Source organism: Scardinius erythrophthalmus (genome assembly GCF_964197995.2).
Source record: "Scardinius erythrophthalmus genome assembly, chromosome: 1".
Classification (NCBI taxonomy): domain Eukaryota; kingdom Metazoa; phylum Chordata; class Actinopteri; order Cypriniformes; family Leuciscidae; genus Scardinius; species Scardinius erythrophthalmus.
In genome coordinates, this window is record NC_138221.1 from 47,730,360 (window position 1) to 47,743,633 (window position 13,274).

Consider the following 13,274-nt stretch of genomic DNA (forward strand, 5'->3'; position numbering starts at 1 on the left):
TACACCATTGTATTGATTAAGGAGGTAGCCTACTATAAAATTATATGTGATGCATTCTCGTTGTGAGTGGTCTTTCTGGGACAGAGGTCTGTGTTTAAATAAAAAATAAAAAGCTGTTTTTGGCTCTATACACAATTATTCTGTTAAGAATTCATGGATTTAAAGCTCTTATAGGGTAAATAGCCATTAAGTCTGGCTAAAAAAATATTGAATGCTTTACGTGGCTATAATTACGAGTCAATTACAGATGATAAAAAGGACAGATTTCGAAAATTGTCAGTTTTTGTCGTTAGAATAGTTCTATGCATTTTGGAATTTTGGTATGCATTTAAATATGAGTGTATAGAACGAAATAAATATACACAACATTTTTTATACATTAATACATTTTTACACACACACACACATACACCCCCCCCCCCCCCCCCCAATTTACAATTTGCACACGTCGTCATTGATCAAAAGTCTTACAAAATAGGTTGATGACCCCTTTAGTAACCAAAAGAAAAAGAAAATTAACAGGGGAGAGGATGACGCGCGCAGAGAGAGAGAGAGAGAGAGAGAGAGAGAGGGGGGGGGATCACAACAGTTGGCAGCGTGAGTGTCTGCCTCAAAGATGCCTCGGAGATCTTTCTTACTTGAGTCACGTCTGTCTCCATGCGAATGGATCCACCTGCGAGCATCAGAGGAGTGACGCTCATTTTATATGTGTGAAGATCGAACCTGTCACTGTCATTTCGGGCCGGTGAGCAGAGGTGAGGTGAGGTGAGGTGAGGTGAGGTGAGCGCAACCGCTGCGCTTTCCTCACACAAATCAAGCTTTTTCAGCCCGGGTTGAAGCTCTTTCAAGTGTGTGAGCCACTTCGTATAGGACTATGAAGACCACTCGAAAATGCCGTGCTCTGCTGTCTGTGGGGTTAAACCTTCTGGCACTCTTATTCTCAACGACGGCGTTCATCACGACCTACTGGTGCGAAGGGACTCAGAGAGTCCCCAAACCCAACTGCAGTAAGGAAAGACGGCATAATTGTATTGACTATGGGGTGAACGAGACAGACCCGAGTAAAGTTCACTATAGTTGGGAAACGGGTGACGATCGCTTTCTCTTTAGGCATTTTCACACTGGCATCTGGTATTCGTGTGAAGAGAATATCCATGGAGGAGGTAAGAGTTACATTTTAAAGTTTAAAGCGAATCCTAACGGTATTCAGTGACGCGATGGTTTTTATTGTTTTGTTTATTTGTCTGTGTATGTAACTCTGTGTTTTAGGCTGTATAGCCTACGTCTTAAACTTTGATAAAATATTCCCATATTTGTCTGTCTGCAGCAGGTTAAAGTAGTTTGACATTTATTCCTAAACTGTGTAAACGAATGTCAAGTAGCTACAACCTATAGTTGAAAAGTGCATTATATTAAGTTAACCAAGAAAACCTCCTGATTATGATGATATCTGTCAATTAACATCAATTAGCATTCATTAATAAGATCACAAATTAAATTATACAGTATAGTACAATTATGTGAGAGAGTGTTTTTGCACTGTGGGGAAACTACAAGGCCACGTGTAAAGCAGTGTGAATGTGTTGCGCAGTGGATTGGCGGGGAATGATTGTGCGCCAACAGCTTTGGAAACATCTGTCTGGATTTACTTAACTCTCAATGAGTTTTGAAGAACTTGGTAAAGGCACCATTAGATAACCACATTCCCCATGGTATACAGTGAAATAAGCAGCTCTTGGACAGCCTCCTATTTTTAAAGGACCCTCTCTCTGAAATGTTTTTTCTAATCTCAGACTAATAAAAGTTTTGTCACGAAATCTACTGTAGAACAGCAGGAGTTATTGGTTAGTGAACATACACCAAGATTAAAGGATACCCTGCTAAAGGAATAAAACATGAAATGTCACTTTGTCTTTTGCTTTCACGTTTAATTAAATTGGCTTTCATTATAATATTTTATATTTATGGTAAATATTACTGCATGAGATAACATCAGTAAATTAATACCCAAATAAACTATGAGATAAAAAAGTGTAAAAATCTTTACTTAATCAAATAAATAAATACTATTATTAATGTAAGAAAAAGCGCTTTGTTTTCCAAAAGAAAATGTTTCTTCATTCATTCTCAAGGACATGTTGAAAAAAAAAAATTGTGATCAACAGCTAAATCCAAGATCGGGGCTATCAGGTTCAAAGTCATATGTTGTCTCACTCTGACATAATGTCTTCAATAGACAGACGTAAACAGAAAGTTCAGTATTGGATTCAATTTAATCCAACAGACATTTTCAGGGGAGTGAGGGAAGGTCAGTGTGTGTTACGCTGATGAGGATCCAGTTATGTGACTACATTTTTTTTCTATTTTTTTTTTTTGTCAGTGTTGTTGTTGACGACACCCTTTTCTATCTAGTGATCAATGGGATTTATGATTAATCTGACCGTGTCAGACAGGCTTTGTGCTGAAAACTCATCACACATCCACACAAGTAGCTCAGCTTAATCTCTGCATGATGATTTATCATCATCATTAACATAATATTCAGTTATACCTATTATATAGGTATACCTATTACATTTGTGCATTCATTATCTTACATACACTTTTTATCAGGGCAGAAGCACAAGAAAGCAAGAAATTAAACAAAAGCCAAAATACCTTGTATGATGTTTTGAGCCCCTTATATTAAAATGCAAAAGCAGTTTAACGGCATAATCATCAATAACTGTAAAGTTTTATGAAGTGACCATTCTGACTAATGCCCCGATTTAACACTGAAACGTCCAAGAACATGTTCAGGCGGAGGAGTGGCAAAGCCACATAGAGAGCATGAAAATGTAGAGTGCTAATTAATAAATCATACTTGAAGATCTCTTCTCTTTGCCCATTGCCTGATCAGTACAGTACCATATAATAATGCTAATGGCCATCAAATCATTCACTCTCATTGCCGATGCAATTACCCTCAACCTCAGATACCAGATTAAACACATTAGAAGCAGATCAAAAGCCAGGGGTCTTTAATCATATGGAAGACTGGAAGAACAGGAATGGACTGAATGAAGATGATTACAGCTTTTAAATCCATAATAAGTGAGTCAGCCCATGTCATTCTGATTCCCCAGGGTATTAAGGAATTGCATACTCAATATGTATGTAATATGACTGCATCACACCGTGCCAGAGATTAGCTGTTAAAAGTATATAGATTCAGTAGATTTCTTCAATTATGAATTTTTGAAATAACATGCTATTTCAATCACTTTTCTTTTTAAAGGGCACCTATTATGCCCCTTTTCACAAGATGTAAAATAAGTCTCTGATGTCCCCAGAGTGTGTATGTGAAGTTTTAGCTCAAAATACCCAACAAATAATTTTTTACAGCATGTTTAAATTGTCATTTTTTGGGGCCTCAGAAAAACGCGCCGTTTTAGTGTGTATCCCTTTAAATGCAAATGAGCTGCTGCTGCCGGCCCAAACGGTTTTTACCGTTTTCGAATCCATTCAGCCGATCTCCGGGTCTGGCAGTACCACTTTTAGCATAGCTTAGCATAGATCATTGAATCGTAGGAGACCATTAGCATCTCTCTCAAAAAAATGACCAAAGAGTTTCGATATTTTTCCTGAAAATAGTCCCCAGCTCGGAGTCCAGCTGGGGACTATTTCCAGGCGCTGCGTCATATCATTACGCCTGCAGCACTCATGGTACGGCAGCAAAGTTTCTTGATTATTACGCAGGAATGAGAGTATAGTTCCTAGCCATATAAGCCTAGAAAATCACAACTTTACATTTTCCGTCAGTCTTAGTACACAATGTAACTACAGAAGAGTCAAGTTTTAAATAGGAAAAATATCGAAACTCTTTGGTCATTTTTTTGAGAGAGATGCTAATGGTCTCCTCCGATTCAATGATCTATGCTAAGCTATGCTAAAAGAGGTACTGCCAGACCCGGAGATCGGCTGAATGGATTCGAAAACGTTAAAACTCAACTGTTTAACTCTGGGGGAGTTGTAAAATGAGCCTATTTCCAAAAAAAGTGGAGTATCCCTTTAATTTCAACCCGGAGTCGGATATTAATGCCCACAGAGCCAGAGAATATATGCCGTATGGAGCTAGAACAGGTATAGTTTAGTTAAATTACGGTTATATCTTATTTGTCATCTGCTTTTATCCACTATTAATACAAGCTTGCTGTAACAGACCCCGTTCGCATGATGACCTAAATATAGTCTACTGATGAGTTCAGTGAAGTTTATTGTAGGCTACATCACACAAAAGATGAAGCGTTAGTTTTACTCCAGAAAATCACTGTAAGAGCTGAATAAACAGAATAAGAAGTGCGCATTAAAGTCGTTATCCATAAACTCTCTCTCTCTCTCCCTTTCATTATCATGGAACATACACGGGATGGCAGAGGCAGGCTAAATACACATTAATTGCGCAGATATTAACATAAATACGTAATATTCAATCAAAATAAACATGAATAAGACTTATTCATGTTTCTTTTTTATTCATTTTCATCAATTGCAAAAATTAACTAGACTAATCACCCATTTTTTTCTGTGATTAATCACAATGAATCGCCATTAAAAAACCTAACATTTTTAATATATTATATAATGTCATAATTTCACAGTTAATCTCCAAATTAATGTAGAAACAACATAAAGACAGTAAATATTTGTCTAACAGGTAGGAAATGTACAGAAATTGAATAAAGTTATCAAACTGCATAAATTTAAATTATATATAGATTAATTCTTATTAAAGTTACAAAAGTTCTTTAGTCAAGAGCAGTGAGTGTTTTTCTCTTTTTCCTTTGTTCTTTGATTAACTTTACTGACAGAAAGCTTTATTGGCTGCTGTCCCTTTAAGACCAGCCGCTGCTGCACGACCATAGACAGTAAAATAAAGTGCACGACACATCTCACACGCGCCTCATTCTCTCACAACTCTTTGCGTTCATTTAAGACTTTATTTAACTCATTTAAGACTGCTCAGTCTGCTCTTATGAGGATACTCGTCAAAACGGACATTTTGGCATAATTGCGTGTGTTAGTGTTCGTTCAACTTCAAGCCGAAAGAGAACTCTATTGTGACGCTCAATTTGTCTTGGCTTGAATGGTTTAAAAGCATGAATAAGAGCGCATCATATAATGTAACGCCAGCCAAAGGATGACAGAAAAAACAGATGCTGCGTTAAATATTTACCACTGAGTCTTCTCCCATTTCTACCAGTGACGCTTATTCAACTTCCCGCGTCTACTATCTGCGCAGATATCGACTGCAGGTTGAGCTTTCATGGGTTGAAATTTGTATAATGTGTTGATTGTGTGAGTGAGTAGGATGCATTTCATACAAGACCTGGCAACTGGACAACCTTGGAATAATATATTGATGTGATTATTCATATAACAAGGTTTGGGCCTTACAAATTACGGGAGTTTCACGGGAGAAATAACAAAACGGGAGGGGGCGGGAGGGAGATGGGTGTGAAATAGTCCTGGGGAAAACGGGAGTGTTGACAGGTATGGTTACAACTAACAGTAAACAAATATATACACACCTTTTCAGTGGGTGCTTAATAAACTGGTAAACTTTATATCCGTAAAATGACTCGATGAGCTGGCATAAAGTGCGCGCTCTCACTTTCATTTCTGCCGTGATCAGTAACATTAGGCCTGTCGCTCTGGAGACTGTGAGCTGGATCACAAACAGTTGTACTGATCCATCCTCGAGTAACAACGAGAGTAAATGAAGACTGCTATGTTCATTCTTACATCCAACAACAACACACCTCAATCGCTTAGGAGACATTCTTGTCTACAGCTGCTCAAGCGTCGAAACAATGGCGGACTCTATGTCCAGCTCACTCAGGGCGGGCCTATACTCATACTGCAGTGTCAATCAACAGTCGTGGGAGGGGCCTGTGAAAAGTGACATCACATTGCCCCGAATCTGAGAACGGCTTGTTCTGAGACCGTGCTTATGATTTATGGGGATTTAATAAAAAGCACTGGGTGGATTTTTATCATTATAGGGTGGCTGTGTACACACACTGCCAACACACATTTATGTTCAAACATTTATGTGAATTTTGCATAATAGGTGCCCTTTAAGGTATAAAACAGCTTTATTCACATTTGTGCGTGACGAGACCTGTATCCAAAAATGGGACTAGAATGAATCATTGTAGACATTCCATGTCACTGATATAAGTGAAATGATTACCACAAGTGCCTCACCTAACTGGTCAAATAAAACCCACTAGAAATTCAATTATTCATGTTCTTGCACCATCGGCCAGTTTTGGAATCGGTTAATGCATTTCTCCAGGTGCCGTGAGATTCCGTTATTCAAATTGAGGAGAGGTTACCATGGGCCACTTATCTGCCAGGCAGAAGGATTAAACTCCCTCCAGGGACCTTATTTACTGAGGAAAAAAGCTTAGGGGACACGTAATGAGAAAAGAAGTGCACTTAGAAGGTGCAGAATATGAAATCCAGACTAAGACACCCTGTCATGTTCACTGGCAACCTAATGTGTGATCAGTCACATTCTGAACTACTTTCAGGCCATGTACACACTGCAGCTATAAATTCGGTTGTCAGTTCACCTTTTAGAGCTTAATCCTGTTCTGTACACACACACTTCAGTCATTTAGGGGAGTGACAATCGCATTCTACAACCAAATTAACTCCCAAAAAAATGCAGGTACTGACAACCACGTTTACTAATGCTGTGTTTACGGATCCGAACTGAACAACTAGTTGTTAATCACGTATTTTAACATGCGTCTGAGCTGAAGGAAAGTGGTACGATCTTGACTCATTCCTGTTGCCAGATCTTGCTAGAAAAACAGCGAACAAGAACAAACCCATAAAAGAATGAAATGAATCAAAATGCTTTATGCTGAAAATAATACTGAAATATCATGACCCGCACCTGCTCACTTTAATAACTCCTTAAACGCAATCACTTTATGAGCCAAGCTTAAAGGCCCATTGAAGTGTCTTGAAATGTGAAGCATTGTTCAATGTGCTTACGTGATTTCCACTGAAACAGGAAGACAGGGCCGGACATATTGAGTAGCTCCTCCCCTTTTTAAAATAGCCAATAGTGTTTTGTTTATATCTCAGCTTGGCTGTTGAGCTCAGTAAAGCCGCATTTGACAGCTTATGACAGCTTATGATAGCCACAGTCTAATAGATTTAGATTTAATATGAAACTGTAACTAAAGCAAAACGTAATCATAGTCTGAACAAAAAGGTTAAAAAAAAAGTAATCATAGTTATGCTGAGAATGTGTAGTTTGAAAAGTGTGTAATTTATGTAGGTGTTATCTCTTCTACTCGTCAGTGCTGTTTCTAATGCCGAGTCGGTCAAGCTGTTACCTACCGGTTACAGAGGGCAGTATCTGAAGAAATGATACAACTAAGCTAACTAGTTGACTCGAAACTGAAAAGATGCCGTTTTATCGTGAGATCCCACCCCCTATGGGCGGGTTGAAAACATGTGGAACTAGTTCCTACTACTGGCTGCAGTCTCAAGCCTCTGGGCAAAAAAGCCTCCGATGACGCAAAATGATGATTTTTGCGTCATCTGAGATTTTTTTCCAGACACACAATACAGAAATCTCTCGTCTCAGGGGAACATGAGGGAGGGAAGCACAGGCATTCAAAAATACTACCGGGTTTCTACTGATACAAAGCTTAAAGTGTAAGTTGCAGGTTAACCACCACAGTCAATTAATGTGTAAATTAAAGTGCTCTATATGTATATATTTAATTATTTCTGTCTTAAAATGCGTTAAAATAACATTTATTGGGGTTTCTTCAACGGTAGCGTGTTTTTTCAGTTACTGGGTGATGACGTCACAAGAGGAACTCGCAACCCATACTCTGCTAGATTCCTACTGTATTATGGCTATTTGGAGAACGACTGAGGATGTGGGAAACCATCAAATTCTTTATGGACCACAGCCCTACAATTTTTAACTGGTCAGGCGTGAGAGAGGGCAGCCATGGCACTCAAAGAGTTATTAATGCTTGGTGTGAGGAGAATTAGTGGAGGGTTGGCCAAGTGTCCTGGTGAGTAACGTTAGCTACGTTATAGTCTAGCCTGGTGCAAACTTAACCCGGATAATATAACGGAACAAGCCAGTCTTTTCAAAATATTGCCGTCATGTAGAATAGCAAGGAGGGACAACGACTGAACTGAATACATTATTTACTTACAGTAAGTCAGTCCAAATCAGAGCTGCAACGTTAGAGATGCACACACTGACTGCACAGGCATCAATAGCTAGTCTCATCGACGCCTCAAACGTCATGTAATACCCTTCCTCAATCCACGCGTTATCAATTTCTCACGATTTAATTAGCGATGTTTATTGTCAGAAAAGAAAAAGAGAGATCGATGTCCCCATCACTGTGTTTGTGTGGGCTATCAGCAGTGGAGAGTGTGTGCTGCCGTGAGGTGAACGCGTTTTGGAGTTTAGTGGAACAGCTCGAGCTGCGACCGGCTGATCTGACGGCCTGAACCCGTTTGTTTTGCGAATAGCTTATTCTCATTTCAGGCAGGATCACGGTCCCCTTAAAGTCAGCACACACGAGTATGTTTACAGTGGAGTTATTTTATCCATAATTTTTTTTTATCAAATAAAACATACAACCAACTTTTCTGCAGTTATGTAAGGCATCTATAGCTGCAAGCGTACGGTAACTCTACTAGTGAGTTCCTCATATGACGTCACGCCCCATCTAGTGGAAGGTAGCGGGAGCGGTTAAAACCACAGTTAAAAGTGCCAACTTTTCATATTATATCAGCATTTTGGTATAAAAAACAATGGTGGGCGGTTCTTATCTTTATGTTTAATAAACACATTGCATTATCTTCGTGAAAAATTTAACCTGCAACTTACACTTTAATGCTAAATGATGAAGTATCCCTTTAAGGATTGCCATTTCTTTTCAAAAAATTTCCACTATTGTATGTTGTTGCCGTATGGCAACATATCATAAAGTACCTTAAAATAATATTTTTTCCAAGCACTTCAAGTTAAGCCATTCTAAGAAAAGAAAAAGAGTCAAATATTTTTTTCTATTGGTCTATCATAATGCGTGCGGTAGAGGGTTATAGATAACCTTAAGGCGAACATATTTATATTAAATAAAAAAATCTATTTTGATTTCATGGGGACTTTAAACAACAATCCCAAAACACTTATAATAAGTGGGCATGGCAATACTGCGCGGGCACGCTCTGTGAACCAGCTTTTACTAGCATAAACAAGACATCACGACTCCTCAGTCAACTGCGCTTTAGTTAAAATTGCTGAACATAATGAATCTTTTGTCACTGTAATATTATCAGAATAACGGATACCAAACATGTGAGACACCAGATCATTGCGTTTACCACAGTGTCATTCATCACAGTTTCTGGAGTGAGTCGTGTTCCATACACACACAGAACGATAATTTTGTGGACTCACTCCCTCATCTAAATGTGTAGTCAGTCCTGAAACATTACATTGTGTATGTGGCCCCTGTTTGATTTATTTCTTCACTTCTGCTGTCACTATAGAGCAGGTTTCTGTAAGGAACCACATGTGGGATAGTTTAATGATTGAACATTCAAAAATCTCATTCATCCTGGCAGTGTTTGGGGGTGCAATTTATTGCCATTTATTTGAACTGCTTTTGTACTTTAGCCAAGTTTTAAATTTTGATTTCTGAAGGTAATAAAACTTTGAAAGGCCTGTGTGGTCTGTAATGTAAAAGACAGAGTACATAAAGTTTTGTTGAGTCTGACAAGCCTGGAATTATGAGTGTTGTGTCTGCAGACTTGTGCAGTAGTGCTACTGCCAATATATTTAATGTAGCCCTATTCTTTGAACTGGGGCACATTGAGCCACATAGCTAAAAAGGAAAATGCCTTTCCATATGAAATTGTTTTAAATGTTTTATGTACAAACTTTAATATGTTGTTGTCTTCATATTACCATGCTACTTTAGATAATCTCTCACTTCTATTTGACCTCTGTCCTTAAGGCACAGCTAAGCATCTTCATTCATCCCTCCACAGGCAAGATTATCATTGAAAGTTGCAGACTAAAGTTTTTTTAAGAAATAGCCTTCAGCCTCAAATTATCCTCACCAGTTTAATTAAAAGTACAATTTAGGAGGATGCACCAAAAACTTTTTATGTTCTAGCCCAGAGACACATAAGACAATCTTAATTAAAACAGTTATTTTGGTTAGACCACAGACATTCTGACTTTCTACACATTTATATGATCACTATAATTACAGGAAAAGCATGTTGTATGCTACAAATGTAACATGGCATTAAGCAGCAAGTGTGCAAAATGCTTAGTTTGCATAATCAAAAATGCCTGATACCGAAATGACACATAGAGGTTAACACTAAGAAACACTACAATCTCTTTAGACAAAAAATTCAAGTGATGGATTCATCCAGGGGGAAGCAGATTGCTGAAGCTGTCTTATCACTGGAAAACAGCACTGTAGCATCATATGCAATATCACTTTTTAGTAGAGTGTGAGGGTCTTTCTTCAGCAGCCACTTATGTGCCACTGTTAAGATGAAGTTGAGCTCTCTGACTCGCGGTACACAAAAAAGAGCTTGTAAAGCACAGATGTTAACTTTTTGGTTGTTTTGTGTCTTTCTAGGTGAGAAATGCAGAAGTTTTATTGATCTGGCCCCGGCATCTGAGAGAGGTGAGTAATGGTTGTCATTAGAGTGCCGTTGAGGCTTGTCCAACAGCACACACTGAAACCTATGACAGATCTCTTATCTCTGCCTTGGAGCATCCCTGCATTATTATTTGATGCATGCTTTGTGTGTGTTTGAGTAAATGTTCACATCGTCCAGTCCAGTGCAGCTTATGTGCTTTAAGTTTTGCAATTGTTAAGAAAAAAACATTAGCCAAAAAAAAAAAAAAATTATATATATATATATATATATATATATATATATATATATGTGACCCTGGACCACAAAACCAGTCTTATGTGTATTTTTTCTAAAATTGAGATTTATACATCATCTGAAAGCTGAATACACAATCTTTCCATTGATGTATGGTTTATTAGGATAGGACAATATTTGTCTGAGAAACAACTATTTGAAAATCTGGAATCTGAGGGTGCAGAAAAATCGGAATATTGAGAAAATCGCTTTTAAAGTTGTCCATTTCTATTGGTGATAGTGCTGCATCCATTCACAAAAATAATTGTTTTATATATTTAAGGTGGGAAATTTACAAAATATCTTCATGGAACATGATCTTTACTTAATATCCTAATGATTTTTGACATAAAAGAAAAAACTATAATTTTGACCCATACAATGTTTTGTTGGCTATTGCCACAAATATACCCGTGCAACATAAGACTGGTTTTGTGATCCAGGGTCACATATGTGTGTGTGTGTGTGTGTCTTACAGACAGATTTGTGGCCTGTTACCATATTTCCATATGCAATATCACTTTTTAGTGTGAGTGTGAGGGTCTTTCTTCAGCAGACACTTATGTGCCAGGGGTTAATCTCAACTTTTTTCTTTTTGTTATATGAAGGTAATATTCAAACTTGAAAACTTATTTTATACTATTCAAATGCATTTTATCTATAATTTATACTTTTATTCTTGTCAAAGAAGACCAAGAGCTTTAATCTTAAAAGTATGAGAATTCATTATTAATATTTAAAACTGGATTGAAACAAAGAAAAGTAAAAGGAAACGGTACTTGTGAACAGACTTTTTAGTGCATCATTTCCAAATTGCATAGTCATAAAAAAAAAAAGATGTGTGGCCCTTTTTTAAACAACACAGAATCACCACAGAATGCTGTTAAACACAATACACAATTTGAGACATGATGGAAATGACACTGTGTATGACAGATAACAATTCTAATGTGATGTGTGTCCACTGTTGGACACATGTTAGCAAACTAATTAAACGGTGAGAGTGTTATTTTCTAAATGTCAACAGGGTTTGTAGTTGAAAAAACACCCACAAACCAAAGCGTGGTAACAAATTTTAGTTTTCTTTAAAGTTACATGATAACGTAAAGCGTTCCTTTTCTAAAAATTATTTTAAAGGCAGTCTTTTGTTGACGTTTTTCACGGTGGCAAAGCCTTCAGAGGGGAAATATCATTTTGAACATGGAATTTTATTTGCATACTGCATAATACATCTCGCCTTGAACAATTCTGGAGCTACTACTCCGCAATCAAAAAGGAAAATGAATTTAGCTTTCAAATTACATCTGCCACAGTTTCAGGGGAGAATATTTGCAAGACAAACTACTCAATTGCTCATTGCTCTTTAGACTCTGGTTTTTAAATCATGACTGACTCTCAAGGTCTCCAATGATAATCATGTTTGATACAAAGCTGCCGATATTTGTGGAATCAGCCGAAGAGTGATGGAAGTGCATTTTGATTGAAGTGTTTTCAGATTCATCCCTCTATCTAAGTGTTGTCTCGTACGGAAGCTTGTCAAGAACTGTTTGTGCAAAAATTTGAATGAGAAATTTGATTTATCACTACTGAATATGCTCAGGTCGACAGAAGATTTAGTGCTTCTGTCTCTGTCCTCTCACAGTGACGATATCAAGCCCTCAAACAATGCTTTTCTCTGCCTCAAGGAGCCCTCGAGAAAATTGACACACTGTTTATATTCGCCTCTGAAAAATGTAGGGCAGACTTTCAAAGGTGCCCGATGTGTTTGAACTCTTGAAGACAAAACACTCCAGACATTAATATTGAATAATGCCGTCATTTTTCAGGTTAAGATGCTTTAATCACTCACCACCTGTGTTTCTCAAAGTCTGTCATCTTTTATTTACAATGTGTGTGAGAGAATGTGTCGGGAAACCCCAAACGAAGCCAAATTTCACAGTGGATAATGGGTAGCACAGGTGTAGCAGCAGACAAGACTCTGAACGTTGAAAGTAAGCAAAATAGCATTATGATCTCAGAACAAAACAACTCCTGCTATCTCTGCCGAGTCCTCTGAGGAAGCTCCGGGGCGATTGGGAATTCTGCTAATTAGAAGGAGCTGATTGCTATTATGGAAACACCCTTGAGTCAGTCTGATAGATACTAGATGTTTCCCTAATCTCTCAAAAATACATACAAATAAAATGAAATAAATAAAGGTTAAACATCCTTTTGAGACACGAGTGCAGTTTGTTTTTCAAATGGCAGATGTTGCTGTCATGTCAAGTTTAATATAA

At 37.8% G+C, this 13,274-nt stretch overlaps 1 protein-coding gene across 1 annotated transcript in view; it reads left to right on the top strand.

Moving 5' to 3' along the window:
• Positions 1 to 615: 615 nt before the first annotated feature.
• gsg1l (gsg1-like) overlaps positions 616 to 13,274 on the top strand; it is a 28,632-nt gene continuing 15,973 nt past the window's right edge. The window contains exons 1-2 of the mRNA XM_081386626.1: positions 616 to 1,163; positions 10,701 to 10,748. Coding sequence (XP_081242752.1) covers positions 875 to 1,163; positions 10,701 to 10,748 — 337 coding nt within the window. The 5' untranslated portion in view covers positions 616 to 874. The remainder of the gene's footprint in view (positions 1,164 to 10,700; positions 10,749 to 13,274) is intronic.